This window comes from Dicentrarchus labrax, unplaced genomic scaffold, assembly GCF_905237075.1.
Source record: "Dicentrarchus labrax unplaced genomic scaffold, dlabrax2021, whole genome shotgun sequence".
NCBI lineage: Eukaryota > Metazoa > Chordata > Actinopteri > Moronidae > Dicentrarchus > Dicentrarchus labrax.
The window spans coordinates 13,483,591-13,501,452 of record NW_026136707.1 but is presented as its reverse complement, the minus strand read 5'-3'; the positions used below and the strand labels follow the sequence as shown (position 1 = coordinate 13,501,452).

The window sequence follows — 17,862 nt, the reverse complement described above, 5'->3', positions numbered from 1 at the left end:
TCATACAACAATACCCCACAGACATCATGTTATGTTAGCTCTGGTATCTTGCGAGGCCATGAATGTTCAGTGTGTGTAGTAGAATTATCACCTTGAAAGAGCCCTTGCCAATGCTTTGTGTGTTATGCAACTATACACATTAATTATCTGATGTAACAAGTCTCTGAGGTGAGTCTCCATAACATTATAGATCCACCACTGTGTTTGCTTTTGGGGGGTAGGACAAGGGCGAAAGATCACTCAATAAATTGTTTCGTTTTTGCTCAGGGCTGCAGGTTTTGGGGTCCTCCTACCAGGGAGATTTCATGGTTTGACCTTGACAGTGTTTCTTAAATAGGAACCTTGACATAAATACCATGTGCACCACACAATGTTTTTATTTGGACTGTGTCACACAGATGTTGGGTGTTTACAGCCTCAAGTTGCCTTTTTGCTAAACACTCAACTTTGTGATTTAGCCACTTCACTGTGGTTAATGTTGTTATGTATCTCTTACTTCTTGTACATACTACTGTATGTTCTGCTTTGCTATAACCAAGGGATAATATACTAATTATGCAGCCCGGAAACAAGTAAAGGTTCAGAAAATCAGAAACTACAGAAGTGTTGAAGAGAAGGAAAAGGATGCTGCTGACTTTGCCCTCCCTGGAGTCTTACCAGTTAATGGGTAGAAAATATTTGTCCCAAGGTTGGGAAAAGACACAGGGTCATTAAAATCAGTAATTCAGAGAATCTGTGTACAAATAATTATCCTTATATGACTGGTGCAGTTAGTTACTGCCTCTTCTCGTCCAACACGTTTCACTGTGCCATTGTCCAGCCACTAGGTGGCAACAAATAGCTATCGAAGACATCAGTGACATTTCACCAGTGGTGGAAACAGTGCTCAGATCTTCTACTTGCCTAAAGTAGCAATACCACCCTGTAGAAATACAAGTGGAGGTCTTGCAGTAAAAGTTTAATCTGAGTAAAAGTACAAAAGTAGTATAAGCGATTTTTTAGTTTTTTGGTTTGTTCCAACTGACAGACATGTATTTATGATCGAGTCCAGAGAAAATTTAAGCTTTTGATATTAATATAATCTACTTCAAAATGTAATGCCTAGTACTAGGAGGCATACACAGCAAGCCAACATTGAATAAATATTGATTTTCCATCTGAATCATCATTATGGTTGATATTGAAATTTCAATGCAAAATAAATGTTGAATCACCATTACCATATCGATGAAACCTGATGTTATTAATGTTGATGGCAACAACACTGGAACAACATTGATCTATTGTTATCTTTATGATTGAATAAGCATTCATATTTGGTTTACCGGGCGATACTGCCAATGTGTTGAAAAGTCATTGATTTAGAGTTGACTGGGAAACGGCCGTTGTTGAAGAGCCATCGACATATAGTTGACCAGGAAATATGATTGAAAATCCATCCATTTTTGGTTGACCTGGAGATCATCGGGTGGTAGACCAACGTACTGCACTGGACACATCTCATTTCTGGACCCTTGACCCATACGATCAGGTAAGCTTGCTTATGTAATGTTCGATATGAATGAATTGTACCAAATCAAATACTGTTACTCATTAACATGGTGGTTAGTGTAGTAACCCACGCAGTACTGCAGTCATTGAAATAGATTTTGTTAAATCAATGTGAAATTCTGCAAAAGTTAATGTAACTTTGTGCTGATGGCTATCGTCGTTCACTTCCAACAGGTTACAATAAGTTAGCAAAACCTCCGAATCCAGTCTGTTTTTGTGATAGCTAGCTCGAAATACATATCTGTACCATTATACCAATTGCTAAGTAGGCAGATACATTGGTGCCGACGCTAGCATAGTGCAGCCTGCCGGCTACTCTTTCAAATGAAAGCAGGCATGAGAACAGGTCAGGGGTGAAAAAGGTGAGAAGGATATAACCCCTCTAGGGGGTCCGGGGGCTACACTGAAGAACATTTTTAATATTCCATATTTTAAAGCATTAATCTGATGTATTTTTTGCCAACCTGGGGAGAGCTGGAGAAACTTAACTTCAGCCATGAGTCAAAAATATTATGGCCTCCTTACTCAGTATTATCCAAGCCATTGTCAGCCAGCCTGTCCCTGGGTCTAACATTTACAGTATCTGAGGCACAATGTGGCTTAATGCATAACCCCCACAAGAGATGGTGGACATGCTGTAACTTAACTTGTCTACTCTTCCATCATGATTGACAGCCAATACAATGTTATGTAATTCAGATTTTAATACATTTTATTATTTCTTTTTTGTGATTTACCGTTAGCTATACAAGCTAGCAGCTAACTTTAGTAACAAGATCTAGCTAATGTTAGGCTAACGTTAACGGTAGCGTTAGCGAATCATTTTCCAGCTGGCTAACGTTGCGTTCTCTCCTGCTGTGTTCAATGACTCAATACATCAAGCTGTAGCTAACGTTAGCTAAGCCTCTGTCAACATAGCTCCTGGGTAACTTAGAAAATATTAAAACACAAGCGAAGCGAACTGCTTGTAAACCAATCAGGTGATGGTATTCCCCTACCTTCCCGGAGAAAGACACTGGTGATACAAGGCCCTTCCCGCTAATGTTTCCATGCACTCACGTTCCCTTCTGGCACGCGCACCTGTTCGCAGTTCACTGAATCTCTGGTACCTACATTTTTTTTGTCTTTTCTGTTCTCTTACAGATCACTATTGCACACAAATGAAGCAAAACAATATTTTTTATTTCATTTCTACAAACAACTTGCACAATGACATCACGCTGGTCAAAGAGGCGGAAAATTAAATCAATGCTTAGGGCCACAGAGTCAGAAATCCTGCAGCAGTTTGAGAAAACCTTTACTGATCCCAACATGCAAGGCCACTCTGTCGCAGAACTGGAACATGTTAAATGCCCAAGTGTAGCATGGGAGTCAGGTGTTTCAGTCTCCAGCCACTCTGTTGTGGACCAACCAGGTATAGGGGAACATGAGCAGAGGTCAGCATTCAGTGAGACCCATTTGTCATTGGACTGTCCATCAGCTAGGCCTGTTGATTCAGAATCAGATGATTCTGATGCTGAAGCTCCAACATCAGAGTTAGTGACAAGTCTAAGATTTTGGGCCTTTTCCTTTTCTGTCTCAATAGCAGCATTGACTGCACTCTTGAGCATTTTGCGAGTGTTTCACCCAGAATTTCCAAGAGATGCTCGGACAATTCTCAGGACACAAGGTGAAATAAAAACTAAGAAAATGGAGGGTGGGGAATATTACCACTTTAGCCTAGCCACAGGATTGATGTCAAAACTTAAGTCTTTGAAGCTGCCTGCTAATTTGACCACAATTAAGCTGCAGTTTAGTATAGATGGTTTACCACTATTCCGAAGCAGCAGAACTCAGTTCTGGCCCATTCTGGCAACCATTAATGCTGATTACAGCAGATCACCATTCCTTGTCGGCCTCTTCTGTGGCTTTACCAAACCAAAAAGTGTCTTTGAGTTCTTGGGCCCATTTATTGAGGACCTTAGTGGCATTCTAAAAAATGGTATTTGTTACAATGGGCAGCAGATAATGGCAGAAGTGTGCTCGTTTATATGTGATGCTCCAGCACGAGCCTTTATTAAAAATATAAAAAGCCACAACGGTTATTCAGGCTGCGACAAGTGTTTCCAAGTGGGTGAATGGCAAAACAAGATGACATATCCGGAAATCAATGTTAGATTGAGGACCGACAGACTTCAACTCTATGACTGATGATGAACACCACCTAAAGCAAACACTGTCCCCGCTAGCTAGTCTGGTCAAAATGGTGACAATGTTCCCATTAGATTATATGCACTAGTGCTGTCTTGGGGTAACCAGGAAGTTGCAATATATTTGGATGACGGGCAAATCACTGGCAACTAGGTTGTCCTGTAAATCAATCGAAGAGATCTCAGTTAAACTGAAGGGACTAGGACCTTACACTCCTGAGTTCAGCTGGAAACCCAGGCACCTCTCTGAAATAGATCGGTGGAAGGCTACAGAGCTTCGATATTTCATGCTTTATGCTGGCCCAGTAGTCCTGAAAAATACCATTGCCCTTGAAATTTATGAAAACGTTATGTTACTTTCTGTGGCCATGCATCTGCTGTTGTCTTCTGGTCCATCAGAAGAATTGATTAATTGCGCTCAGGGATTGTTGACTTCATTCGTAACTCACTTTGGGCAGCTATATGGGAAAGATGAAATTACCATGTCCATCAGCTGACACACTTGGCGTCAGAATACCGTCTGTTTGTATGTAACATATCTGCATTTCCGTATGATAATTATTTAGCACAACTGAAGCGCCTATTGCGCAAGCCTCACTTGCCTTTACAGCAAGTAGTAAAAAGGCTCTCAGAATCACCTGCACCGACCTCGGACACTGTGAAGAATGGACAAAATTTCATGCATTCTCATTATGATGGTCCGTTGATTTCTTCATTAAGTTATGGAGATCAGTACCGTAAGCTTGTTACGGAAAAGTACACGTTATCATCTAGGTCTGGGGATAACTGTTTTCAAATTGTAGATGACATTACCATTGTTGAAAACATTGTCAGGGTAGTTCAGGAGACTTACATCATTCTTCAAAAGTTTACCAAGAAAGAGTCCTATGGCGAGTATCCCTTTCCATCTGCAAACATTGGGGTATATACAATTTGGGGGTTGAGCAAGAATGTCAGTGTGACGAGGCTTCAGCACATTGGCAAAAAGTACATACTTTACCCTGACAAAAGACAGTTCATCGCCATTCCCATCATTCATACCAATTAAAATGTCCAAAATGTCCAAATCAGTTCATATAATCAGTTCATGCAGTTAGTTCATCTGTTCATCAGTGTTATCAGTTTATAAGTTAATTTTGGTGGGCTTTGTGTTCTATACACTCTTTGAAATACCTTGCCTTAAAAAAAAAAAAAAAAAAAATGACCCAGTGGTGCGTTATAAAGTTCAGCAGTGGTGCAACTGAAATTGTGCCTAAGACATAGGTTGAAGGGGAAAAAGTCTTCTGGCCCCCATACCCTCATAAGGACTCTATTAGGCTGAATGCAGCCATCCTGAATCTAGAACAGCCTGGACATGGATGGCACACATACCAACCAATCCGTCTCCTCATAACTCGTGGTGGGTGTTCTCACATTTGCTCTTGACAATAAGAATCATACCCCTGTCTGACAATATTTCTCTGACTGTACTTGTTATTCTGTATTTGGAGATAGTCATGATGAGGCAGCGAGGAGCCTGGATCGATATATCAATGAAGATTGCGACACCACCGACATCCAGTCTGAGGGGGAGAGCCACCATGGCCTAAAAAGAAAAAGAAGGTAATAGTGAATGTCCAATTTCCAGTTCCACACATTTGTTTATATTTGGTAGATGCTTTTGTCCAAAGCAAACATATAAGCGGTTTCAACCATTTGCTGTTGACATGTGCATTTTAACAATTTAACAATTTGTTGACATGTGTTGACAATCCAATTTATCATTCGGATGAGGATGAGGATGAGGAGCCCCAGGATGTGCACAGATTCGCCCAAGTCCCCAAAGTGTTATTTCCAGGTATAGTTAGCCACATTGTGGTGTGTGTGTGTGTGTGTGTGTGTGTGTGTGTGTGTGTGTGGGTGTGTGCGCGAGCGCATAACAAAGTAAGCTTTTACAGAGAATAGAGAATCTAATTATGTATTATGCACATATCTGCCCCTAACCACCTTTCTCACCCCCCCACCCCACATATTTTTTTTCTTTAAACAAACCAGGAACCCAACAAGCCAGCCATCACCTCCAAGGATATATCAGACCCTCCAACGCCCCAACTCCCCTAAGTTGACTTACCCCAATGTCCCTTTCCCAGCATCGTTCCCTGGAGATGAATTGGCCTTCTCTCCACTCGGTCCAATGCCTCTACTCCAGAGGCCATCTCCTGAAGGTATGTTTTTAAAAAGAAGTAATTAATGTCAATTCAAACATTCAAAATTCAAACCAAATGCAGTATATCCAGTCAAATGGTTTAATTTCTCTCTTCATATTTGTTACAGATTCTACAGGCACTGCCAGAGTGGCATTAAAAGGCAAGTACAGGAATGTTATGTTCTAAGGCTATCATAGGATTTCATTGTGTAAATCTTTCCTCAATGCTTTGAATCATTGAAGGATTTACCACCTGTCAACTTTTAGCTTAAACCAATGGCATTGCTTAAATATACACAACTGTTCAAAAGTTTGGAATCACCGTTCATTTTACCATTTGACTTCATTATAAACAGCCTCATGAAATAGTTTTACAACAGTCCTAAGAGTCATACATGCTGAGCACCTGTTGGTCGATTTTACACCACTCATAATAATCCTGAAGCCTTCCAGTTTACTATTTCATCAGGCTTACTATAATGAAGCCCAACAGAAAAATTAGTAGTGATCCCAAACCTTTGAACATTAGTGTATGTCAATGATGATGAAAGAACATTAAAAACATTAAACATTACACTGACTGCTTTAAGTAGTTTTGATGATACATTTCTTTGTTCAACACCCTCTGAAAATTTTAAGTAAAAGGGTGTCAGCTTTTGCATTCAAATGTTAATATTTTCAATAGATGTGGCTATGCAGAAACTTCTCACTGCGATGACGGAGTTGTCCAAGGAGGTAAAGGCCTTGCGGGAGGAGTTCAGGCAATTCGGCCACTCCTGCAGGTGTGGACAGTCTGGCTCCTCGGGACTGGCCTCCTTGGAGCCCTTGGAGCTGCCCCTCCACACCATGGAGGCCCTGGACCGTGCGGAGGAGACACTGCAAAATGGACCAAACCGCCAAACAATGGTAGTTGTTTAATAGTTACATCATTCTCCTGTCAGAAAACTTCATTGATATGCACAATTTCCTTAAACTGCCTGACAGTTATGACACTTATGACAGTAGACACATGGGGTAATTTGTATTGAGCCTTAGTCTCAGTCATCCACATTAGGATGCCAAAAGCCTCAGTCAGCATTTCACACTTCAATATCTCCTAAAAACTGTTGTTGTTTCAGTACGACTTTATCAATCCCAGTTATATTCAGACTGAAAAAAATTATAATTCTGTACAGACCAAATTGGCTGAAAATGACGTTTGATCTGGCAGCGCTGCGCAGAGAGGTATTTCACAAAAGCAAAATTAAGAAATCCAAGACCCTGAGCTGTTTTTACTCTGGAGGTACATACTGTAGCTTTGCACCACCATCATCCGGACCGACTCATGCCCACTGTCGGCGGCGCCCACACCATTCATTTCATATGGTTACAGCCTACATCTGGGATATTATGTGCTGTTGACTGTAATAGCATTACTTATTTGCTGTGATTAAATAAATACTTTTGGTCTCCTGGTGCCTCTTGCGTGCTTTACCAATCTAGCTACAGCCTGTAGCTGACGACATTAAGGGACAAAATACTCTCTCTCTCTCTCTCTCTCTCTCTCTCTCTCTGAAAACAGGTCAGGGGTGAAAAAGGTTAGAAGGATATTACCCCTCTAGGGGCGTCCGGGGGCATCGTCCCCCTGAAGAAAATTTTGAATGTTCCATATTTTAAAGTATCAATCTGATGCATTTTTTGCAAAGGAATAAAGAACATTTTAACAAATAGTCTCTTGCATGCAGTGCATGTGTAATCTCTCTACTCATTTATCCAAGTTTTCCCTTTAATTTATCACCCATCTGAGCATGTAAAATGTAGGCTATGCAATGTGACCTTGTTGAGAACATTTGTAATAAAGTCACAAGAACATTGAGTAAAAGGATAGAAGCCAGAGAAAGATAGCAATGAGGTAGACCTATTGATGTGGAATGAAGGAAATAACCTAATAAATTACCAAAGGTTTTCTCTGAAATGAAGTCCGCGTGTTTTTCAAGTAAACACTTCGCTAAGAGAACCAAACAACACTGGAACAGCAAGCAGACTTTTTGCTGTTCATAATGTCGAACACTCCGTCAATCACCTTTAACATAAATATTCCTTACTATAGCTGGTTATGATTTACAGTCCATAGACAGGGCCATCATTGAGATGATGAAACCCAGACTCAACTCAATTACAATGCAAGGTTCTACAAACAAGACGTGTGAACTAATCTAATGCTCACTAACCACTGTGTTGAGGGAAAGGTAGACCTGTTAGGAAAGAGCAGATGTTAGCAGTTGGTTGCTTGTTCAGGAGAATGACAGGATATAGCAACCCTGCCTTGGGGAGAACAGGCTTTAGGTTAGGAGGCATGACTGACTGGCATCTCTGTGTTAGTGTGGTAGCCTGGAAGAATCAGCTGCTGTTAGGTAAGGGAAAAAGTTGATTGAGCAAAGACCATCTTGATGCCAGAGGCATTTGCTGAGAGAAAAGACTGTTCAAAAGGATTAAGTGCTTGAACCACCAGCTGAGGGATGAAGCTGAAGATTTAGGACAAGAGCAGAAATGTCCTCCTTTAGAAAACAATTATCATTCCATTATCATACTTTTTGCACATTTAATTTCCAACAAATAAATAACAATTACCTGAAGAAATTCAATCGTAGGAGAACATTCTTCAAACTGCGGGTATCCAGCTTTCATGAGCATGCGAAGAGCCATCGCCACTGATCGACTAAGTGTGTGGGCTGCCACTGACACCTTCATTTTCTGCCCCTCAAAGTTGATGTGTTTTCTGGTAATTTTGTTGGCCGCATGAAGACCCTTAATTGTGTTCCTGAACATCATTCAACTCTGATATGTATTTCCATTTAACTGTTCTTGCGGGACTGACGATTGAGTTGTAAGCTTGCAACATGTTCGTAGCCAATTTTAACATATGGCAAGGGTCCATGATCATGAACACATTTTCCCCTGAAGAAGGGTGAGCAAAATATGTCTTGAGAGGCTGATTCAGCTTTATCTGGCATCCGGGCATCGTACACATGTACAAATGTTTGATATATGTCCATCCATTGTGACGCACACAACTTTGATGCTGCGTTCATGAAGTGCCTCCAAGGTGCGTAGAAGCAAAATTCTCTGTGTATCTGGTCTAAGTGAGCTTATGAAGTAAAAGGCAATGGGCATTTTCCAGTGACCTTGTAATCCAACTACCATAAACACTAGGGCTTCACTTGCCACGCTGGTCTCATCTATTCCACTGCCGAGACCCACAAAACCAATCATTGTCTGTTTGTGTGAGTCGTACTGCACTTGTCTCCTTATAGACATGCCATCCAAAACAAAACACACTCGACCATACCTAACAGGGTCTTCGTTTTTCCGTCTCTGTAGCATGTCTAAGAGCCATGTGTTTAACCCAGGCTTAGCGTCCACAGTCTGCAACCATCTGTTACAGGTAAAGCAATAAACAACAGAACACATATTGACGTATCAGTTTCATCTATTTCTGCCAAATGTGAAGTTGTAGAAAATATTATATTTACTTTAGAAGAGTGTGAGGATGTGGGAGTGGTATCTTCATGGTTTCCTTCAAGTAAGTTTAGGCTTTAGGTCCATGCAAATGCAACGTTAAAGCAAATTCCTGTTGAGCAGGAGTGAAGGCATGGTCGTGCTTGAACAGTTCAACTGGAAGGTCTGGAAGGTTCAGGGAAATAATTATATAAATAAACATATTTCAGATTGATTTAGAGACAACTTGTTCAGATGCATTTTTTTTCTACAACCAACTGAAAAACATTTCTCAGGTAAGTAATCAAGAACAATATTGAGACGGTAATCAAAATGGGTGAGATGAGACATACTACTACAAAATTATAAATGCTACACATGCAAAGAGAGAGAGGGAGAACCGAGTCAACCAACCAGAGTAGAAATCCAGCTTTTGCTCCAGTTCCTCTGTTAGCATCTTGTTCTTTTTTTAAATGCACCAACAAGGAGCTCACTGTCTTCTTTCCCTGTCTTTCGCATTTCTCAAGTCCCGTCGTAACTTCTCCACGTTCTCCTGATACACAGCCAACTTCTCTTTTGCTTTCACCGGGTCATGGGCATACTGATGATCCTGAAAAATATTTACAAACTCAGTAACTTCAATCCTGTCTCCTAACTTCTAAAAATGTCACTGTTACATCCACCAAGCATCCAAAGGTGATAAATCATTTCACTTACTGAGATTGACTGATGAAAGAGGTCTGGTCCTACAGATCCCCTGACAGGTGTGTTGGACCATGGGTGTGGAGATTCTTCAGTTGCCTTGTTTGACGTTCTGCTTAACCTGGATGAACTAGGCTGCTGGAGAAAAGGGAAATTGTTTTGAACACGTATCATCAATTACAAAATGTTGTGATAAAAAAAATGCTGTAACAAACTTTTGAAAGATGATCAGGAAACTTAAAAATGGATGGTCTGTCCACTCTGCTGCATACCCTCCTAAGGCCCAAGCTGTTTTTTTACATGCATTTTTTATTTCTCTTTGCTATTTGGGCTTATTGAAACCTAATTAGAATAAAAACTAAGTATCATCTTTTGATATGATGTACTTTTAGAGAAAACTGATGTCCACATATGTGGATTCATGGTCCGAATTTCCATAAAACACAATAAAGTCACCTTTGTGTAATAGAATAAAAAACTCTTTATTTCCACCTTGAACACAGCAGTTTTTTCCTGACTGTTTTTTAATGTATTACTAACACATACACACATATTTTTTGAACATTTTTTGAATATCAGAGAGTAAAATTTTTTTTTTTGCCCATTTTGGACAGTTAAAACAGTTGCAGGATGACATTGTATGTCTGTATCAAAATATAAAACATTCAAAGCATTTTAAATGGTTACTGTTTTTTAAAAAAAACTATTAAGCTACTAATGTGTTTTGAACATCATAGTGGGAAAAAAAATGAAAAAACATCATAGTAGGTGAATAGCTCATGTGAAATTTGTTGGGGTGGGCGATATGGGCAAAAAATAATTTCTCGTTATTTTGGGGGATTTTGGCGATAACGTTAATCAGTCGATATCCTTGTGATTGGAATTGTCTAAGTTAGGGCTTGTGTCCACCAAACGCGTTTTTAGCGCTGGGAGCTCTCAAAAACTCATTTTCCGAGTGCCCAGCAGCGTTAAAAGTTGTACAGATTTCAACTTGAAGCGCTCTGAACGCTGCGCTAAAAAACGTCTCTGCTGACATCTTCTTACCGCTGAGCTTAGCGCTCTGAACGCTGAAGCCCATAGGAGTTTGTATTCAAAATAGGCGCTGCTAGCACTAAAAACGTGTTTGGTGGACACAGACCCTAATCAGTCTTTTCGAAACCAAACCATTTCCATGCCAGAGAGGTAGACCCACGTCTTGGCACTAAATCATCTGAAGTATCGGTAGCTTCAGGGACTGGAGGTGCTTGCATTTTCTCTCTACCATCACAACGCGCTGCTAAACTGTTGCAAGGAGGACGGTAGCGAGAGGTCACCTGATCACTAGTCGTGTGACTGAATCCTGCCATGCTGTAGAGAGCGCTGCTGCACCGTGTATTAAGTGGCTGTGAGGAGTTTCCGCGTGCGTTTCAATATTTTTGGCGAAGTAATTTAAATACTCGATAATGGACATAATTTGCACATCATCAAAACAACGATGACGATATTATCGCAAACGATATATATCGCCCACCTCTAATTGGTAATGTAAAAAAGGGAACATGTTAAAGGCTGCGATCACTGAGGACTGAAGGACCAGGCCTGCTTACAGAGGCCCAGAGGTCACCTGATTGATTGACCTTCACAGAGTTTGAGAGGAGAGGAGTTGGAGGAGGAATGTGACTTATGGTGCGATCCATTTGTCTCGTAAATCCCCCACCCGAGTTGCTCTGACGCAAGAATGTGATGTAATTGCCTGGCTTGTACCACTTATAGCGTTCCATTTGTCAGAAACACTAACATTTCAAGTAATTCCGTTATTGCAAGTCTTACATTTCAATAATATTTTGCCATTTTCGCCTATTTCAATGTCAACAAGTGCTGTGGCGTTTGTCTCGAGCCACCAGGGGCCTCCAGTGGCAGGCTAGTGTTATTGTTAGCTACATTAGCCTATTTAGCAAACCAGCTAGAAAACAAAACTTTACATTGTATTGCACGCACAGCAACACCGTGCAATGCATAAACTGGTGACCGGACTAAAGCAGCAATGTAAACAGTGTGTAGGAGCATTTAAAATCGTACGAGTCGTACGTTCACCCTCGTTTAGCTCGATGTACTGTGAGGAGCCCCGAGTGGGACGGCTGATTTTACGACCAAAAGGGGGTAGCTCCAATGCTCTTTGCACAGAAAAACGCTCCGTAAATAAAAACATGACAAAATCAAATACAAATTAATTTATGTATGTAGGTTTGCATTATTTATTTGTTATTTATTCCAATGGGACAATATGCAGCTTTTTAGCTACACCAGAGTTAGCTGTAAGCTAATTTACATGTGCACATTTTTAGTAACATTTTCAACCCAACTAATTTAAGTATGTATGTATGTATTTAGTGATTTAATTGTTATTTATTTCATTGGGACCATGTACAGCTTTTTAGCTGCACCAGAGTTAGCTTTTTTCTTATTTTACATGTGTGCTAGCATGTTAGTTTTGAGGAGCATCAGTCCGTAAGTACACTTATGTGTACATCATGTTTAGCGACCTACAAAGTTGCTATTTTTACACTTTTTTTTTCAAATTTGCATGTCATGACAAATGTACAAGGCTTTTATAAATATCTAAATCAGAATAAGCCATGAAATATGACAGAACTTCTTACCTGGTCGACGTTTGTGTATGGAGCTACCACTTGAATTTTCCCGCCATTTTGAATTGGCACCGTAGTGGCACCTTAGTGTGTTAGAAATTTCTGACACCACCATATGGTAGTGTAAGTACCCCATATACGTACCATAACACCCCCAATTCAGCAGTGAACACAATTGTGGACATAAGAGCTAAAAGGTGCTGTCCACGTATGTGACCGCTAAGCCCCAGGAGGGTATGGTGCAGTCTTTTGGCTCAAACCCCTCTCTTCTGAGTGCTATTGCCCATGACTGACGTCTCTGTTTATCACTTGGGAATCTACAAACAAAAGAAATCCAAAAGTCCATAGCATTTTTGTAGTGTACCTCAAGGGACACAGCCACGTGAGAGCAGAGTAAAGGCCACCCCTGTGCACGCCACTGGTCTTCAGTGACACACCCACAGGACGGAGGGCGGAGCGTCTGTGGGTCTTTTGTCCACAACAGACGGAGACTCTCTGTGCAGCCGACACTCATATGGGGAAGTACTGTGTCCTCTGAGACTTTCAGCTACAAAGAAAGTTTCCCGTCTGGTTCAGTCCCTAAAAGAAAGTCCTTCGGGTAAGCGGTGACACATGCAGCGTTTGCATTTACTCTCATTTACGATGATATTTCTGCCCTACAAGCAAACCAATGATTTCGATGAGAACAACTTAAGACTGATGTTTGTTGATGCTACTAGCATGTAGCATCGTTTTCAATGTGCAGAAATGTGTGCAAGAGACTTTCTTTATTCCTTTGATTTTGCTTTATATGCCGAATAGAAAGTTTCCTCTCGAGTTATAATGTTAATGTGTTTTTAATAAAGGAAGAGAGGATTGTTGAATCAGAAACTCCTCTGGTTCTCGGTCAGTCTTTAGCCCCAGGAGGATGGGTGGTACTTTCTGCTCTTTAATTGATCAGCTAACTCACTCTTTAGGTTTAAAAAAAAAAAAAAAGAACCTGGATTTCCTGGATTATCATCCTCACAGGTTTTATCCAGCTGAGAGATGTTTGCCACAGCCACCAGAAACTTTGTGGAGGAAGTGGATAATGGAGGTTTGTTGATCCCGGTGTCCAGCCTGAATGACACTATTGATCTTCTGACTGTGGTGGTGAAGCGCAAGCGTTTCTGGCTCTGGCAGAAGCCCAAGTATATTCCCACTGACTTTAACCTCAATGATATACTAACAGGGGACACGCCTATAAAGCCAGGTAAAAGTCAATTCCTTCTGATTCTTATTTGTGTTGATTTATTCTTTAAACCTGAAACATCTTTTTTGTGTAGTTGTGTACTTTCTGTCTCATCTGTCAGATGATGGTACATCATACTCAAAGGGGTTATTCCTAATAAAGAATTTCCAATAAAGGTTTCACTGTCCACAGGTGTCATAGAGGCAGACTTCATCAAATACAACGGGACGTATGGTGACAACATTCAGGGAAGTGTGGATGCAAATTTTGCCCACTCCAATGTGAACCTGCAGGCTAAAGACTCTTCCAAACTCCAGTCATCTTTTGGCAGTTTGAAGAAAGAGGAAGTGGATGTGCAGAAGCTGCTGCGAGACTCCAAAGACAGGTTCGTTCACTGCCTGTTCCCAAGGTCCTGCCTGATGGGGTTTGTTTGATAGAGTTAAAATGAAAGAAAAACGCTGTAAATATCACCTGACATGCAGTCCGTTAAGGATCTGCAAACAGCAGGAATGAGCTTTGTCCAACCATAAAGTTGCACCCAAAACACGAGGCTCAGTTGAATATCAACACTCAGAAGAAGATTTCTTGTTTTGGTTAGGGTGAATAGTTTTTGCATTTATGCATAGAATCACAAAATCTCATATTTCTAGGACTGTTCCCTGTAAAACATAAAACTGGTGTTTTTTTTATGATTTCAATGTCACAGCGTCCTGGACATGTCCCACAGTCTGGTCCAGCAGACAAAGGAGAAGCCCAAACAGGCATTTGGGATTGTGAAGGAGCGAATTGTGACCACTCAGCCCTGTTCGGTCATAGAGGAGGTGCAGCAGGGAGGACAGTGTGGAGGAGGGCTGAGCCTCTGTGGGCCCAAGAACTCAAAGGTACAGTAACAGCGCTGAAGAACTCATTCATTATGAGGAAATGTAATTTTATGTGGTGTAATGGTTGGCATAACAACAGAAAAACTGCCAACCATTTGTGGAAAATTAGATTCCTCCTCCACTTTAATAATTTCGTTCCTCTCCTCTCTGGTTACTCTTGTCAGTTGTAAAATGTTCAGTGCGGAGGCAGAAGTTTTTGCTCTTTGATTCAGAGAAACTGAATCAAAACTGGGCTAAATATATGAACATGTTTACTCATTTCCACATCCTTTGGAATGCAATACACCAGCAAATGGCAAATGCAGCATGCATCACCAACAACTGTTATTCAGCAGGAATAAATTGTTTTAGAGTAAATATTTACCTTATAACTGACTGAGTTTTGTTGGAATTTGTATTTGCTTTCATGTGACTACTGCAGGTTTCATTGAAGGAGAATGGGAGCTTGAGTAAAGACAGTAACGTTACCATGGAGATTCCCATCCACACTACCATTGCCTATACCCTTATAGAGCTAGAGATCAAACACGATGGACGCTATGGTGAGAAACCATTCACTGAATTCATAGATGAGCTGGATAGTCTCTTGCTGTTACATTTCATAGCTTGGTATTTTAAATGTAACCTGTTGTGTTCTCCACAGAGATGTGTCTGATGTCATACACCAGTGGAGGTTTTGAAGTAGATGGCCCTGCTTGGAAAAGATTGTTTGGTGCCTCAGGAGCTCCTGTGGATGCCTCTGACAATAGCCACCTTAGACAACGTAAATTACAGGTTTTTTCTGCACCCATGAAACATGTAACTATAGTTGTTGCAGTTGATGACGTGTTCAAAACTGCATGTTCTTTTCAACTCCTTTTAGGGCCTCTAGAGATTGTAAGCCCAGAGCTGTCTTATCAGAATGGTGTCATAACTGTTATCATGTGCTTGTCTATGTAGTTAGTCCATATTGTGCTGCCCTGGTTCAGTGTTAGTTTTTAATGACCTGTTGCATGCATATATTTTGTCTTCGTAGGTGAATGATAAGTGTGTCCATTGTGTTTTTTTCCATTGGCAGAGCTGGAGGAACTGAGTGAACATTTCCAGCTGCTTTCTGCTCTCCCTGTCTCCACAAGGTCGTCATTGCTCCAGCAGATCACAAAAGTTATGGAGGACAGAGAGGCAGTCAGTTCACTTCAGAATGTGGTATGTGGGACAGAGAGAGGGCGTGTCAATACAGAGCCACTGTTATACTGTGGAGTTAGCGTAATCAACTTCTGTTACATTGGCTTTTAAATCTGGGTGTCTTCCTCTGTCTCAGCTAGACCAGATGTGCCTCGGTCAGAGACCTCCCCCGGATAACACAGAGTCTCCAAAACAGAACATCCAAGCAATTCTGGACCTTTTGCCGCAGTCTGGTCAGGTGGAGTCAACACAGGCAGGCCAGTCCACACCAGTCCTCACAGCCCTTCACCTCATTGTCAGCGCCATGGATGGTGAGGAAGCTGTGCTCTGTGCTGTGCAGCCTTTGTTACTTGAGTGAAATATTGCTTGAAGTCTTCTGTGAAGTCGATCTGTGGTTAAAAAAAAAAAAAAAAAAAAAAAACTAAATTTAAAGGTCAGAAGGAGGAGCATGCAGAATGTCCTGAAAACCTAGTTTCCCTAAGTTATCCTGTATCTGGGTCTTTCAGAAATGACAAATGACTGTCTTGCTGTCTTGGGGATGTGCTGCAGCTTCACAGTGTTGCAGGCTCTGGAGCTACTGGTTAGTAGTAATGATTATGTTATATATTTGGTTTTTGTTAGACATTACATTGATGAAGCTGCCTTTTATCTCCCTGTCACACTTGTTCCAGGTTCAGTGCGTATCAAGGAAGGGAGAGTTGCCTCTGAGCAGCGCAGGCCTGGCTGCACTGACTGAAGATGTCTATGAAAAGGCTGAACATCTGTTTGCATCCTCGAATGTGTCCCTGAGAAGAGATGGGGACACGGTGAAGACAGAAATAAACCACCAGCCAGGAAACCTTCCTCTGGTCCTGTGTATCGCTGTCAGAGGTCTTGCCACATTGTCCCACTGTGATTGACGATTTTATATCCACCAGAAACATTAACTATCACACTGGAATGAGGTAAATGGGATCACATAGATCAAGTGTTATTTATCAGTGTTTCTTACTCTTTTTGGTGCTGTTGAATTTCTTCTAAAATAGTGTAATTAATTAATGCTTTGGTCAATTAACAGACAGTCAATTGACAAATTGTTTAGGTCATGGATTTTGGACTGTTGGTGGAACAAGCATTTTGAAGACAAAATTTTCACTGATTTTAGGGGAAAAAACAACTGATTATAATCATAAATCATTTATGTCATGTTATGTACCTGCTGGTGGCATCGGCATCAATCTGAACACTTATTTGAATATAATATTCATATTTTATTTTCTGAAATAAGAGTTCACTGAAAGGCCCCTTACCATCCTATTTTGAGCAATGTCACTAGAGAAGAAGCATGACTTTTTTTATTGAGTTCTCATGTAATTACATTTTTATGTGAAATCTCTTGTTCCTCTTACATTTGAAAGTATACACTAATTATTTCTGAAGGGTCTGAGTGATATTTTGTACTGATTTTATATCTCTAAGGCTTTAGATTGTTTATCTGTATTTCAACTTACTTCTATATTTTCCTGTTAAATATCAGTCAGTTTTGAAGATTTTGTTCGACACTTGCACACAAATCCATAGCATTGTCCTCCAAATGTTTATGTTCCAACTACAAACCTCATTCTGAATTACTTGAGCACATTTGTGTATGAATATTGAAACTCGTCTGAGTTTGAATGTGCCTTTTAATATTCCACATTGATTCAACATGCTACCTTTTATCTGTATTGTTTTTGTATGTTAAGCTCTGTGGTGCAAAAAGAAAAACATATCACCTTAAACTGTTTCTATATTTGATCATTTTTATATTTTTTTTATGTTTTATCTGGTATATAATTTTTTCTCTTCCAGTTTACGAACATGTTGAGGACATGTTTGTGGAGTAATTCTTCCAAAA

General features: G+C 40.5%; 1 protein-coding gene and 2 long non-coding RNA genes across 3 annotated transcripts; 2 read left to right on the top strand and 1 right to left on the bottom strand.

Moving 5' to 3' along the window:
• Nucleotides 1-5,262: 5,262 nt before the first annotated feature.
• Nucleotides 5,263-6,167, top strand: LOC127367183 (uncharacterized). Its single transcript, XR_007885447.1, has 4 exons — nt 5,263-5,342; nt 5,514-5,577; nt 5,775-5,944; nt 6,054-6,167. It is a non-coding gene; the product is annotated as an uncharacterized LOC127367183 (long non-coding RNA).
• Nucleotides 6,168-9,263: 3,096 nt separating this feature from the next.
• Nucleotides 9,264-10,220, bottom strand: LOC127367182 (uncharacterized). The gene is made up of 4 exons (XR_007885446.1): nt 10,120-10,220; nt 9,817-10,012; nt 9,438-9,588; nt 9,264-9,340 (listed from the first exon to the last, which is right to left on the bottom strand). It is a non-coding gene; the product is annotated as an uncharacterized LOC127367182 (long non-coding RNA).
• Nucleotides 10,221-13,175: 2,955 nt separating this feature from the next.
• gsdmeb (gasdermin Eb) lies at nt 13,176-17,746 on the top strand. The gene is made up of 10 exons (XM_051406806.1): nt 13,176-13,329; nt 13,740-13,962; nt 14,134-14,326; nt 14,648-14,822; nt 15,244-15,364; nt 15,466-15,585; nt 15,880-16,007; nt 16,123-16,297; nt 16,493-16,566; nt 16,658-17,746. The coding sequence occupies exons 2-10, from the start codon at nt 13,758-13,760 to the stop codon at nt 16,883-16,885; spliced, it is 1,419 nt and encodes a 472-aa protein (XP_051262766.1). The 5' UTR covers nt 13,176-13,329; nt 13,740-13,757; the 3' UTR covers nt 16,886-17,746.
• Nucleotides 17,747-17,862: the final 116 nt, after the last annotated feature.

What these genes read in the sequence shown, in the direction of transcription:
- gsdmeb (XM_051406806.1), top strand. Translation starts at nt 13,758, where the DNA reads ATGTTTGCCACAGCCACCAGAAACTTTGTGGAGGAAGTGGATAATGGA. An exon ending in GGACACGCCTATAAAGCCAG is followed by an intron (nt 13,963 to 14,133) that starts GTAAAAGTCAAT and finishes CACTGTCCACAG; the next exon opens with GTGTCATAGAGGCAGACTTC. An exon ending in GTGGGCCCAAGAACTCAAAG is followed by an intron (nt 14,823 to 15,243) that starts GTACAGTAACAG and finishes TGACTACTGCAG; the next exon opens with GTTTCATTGAAGGAGAATGG.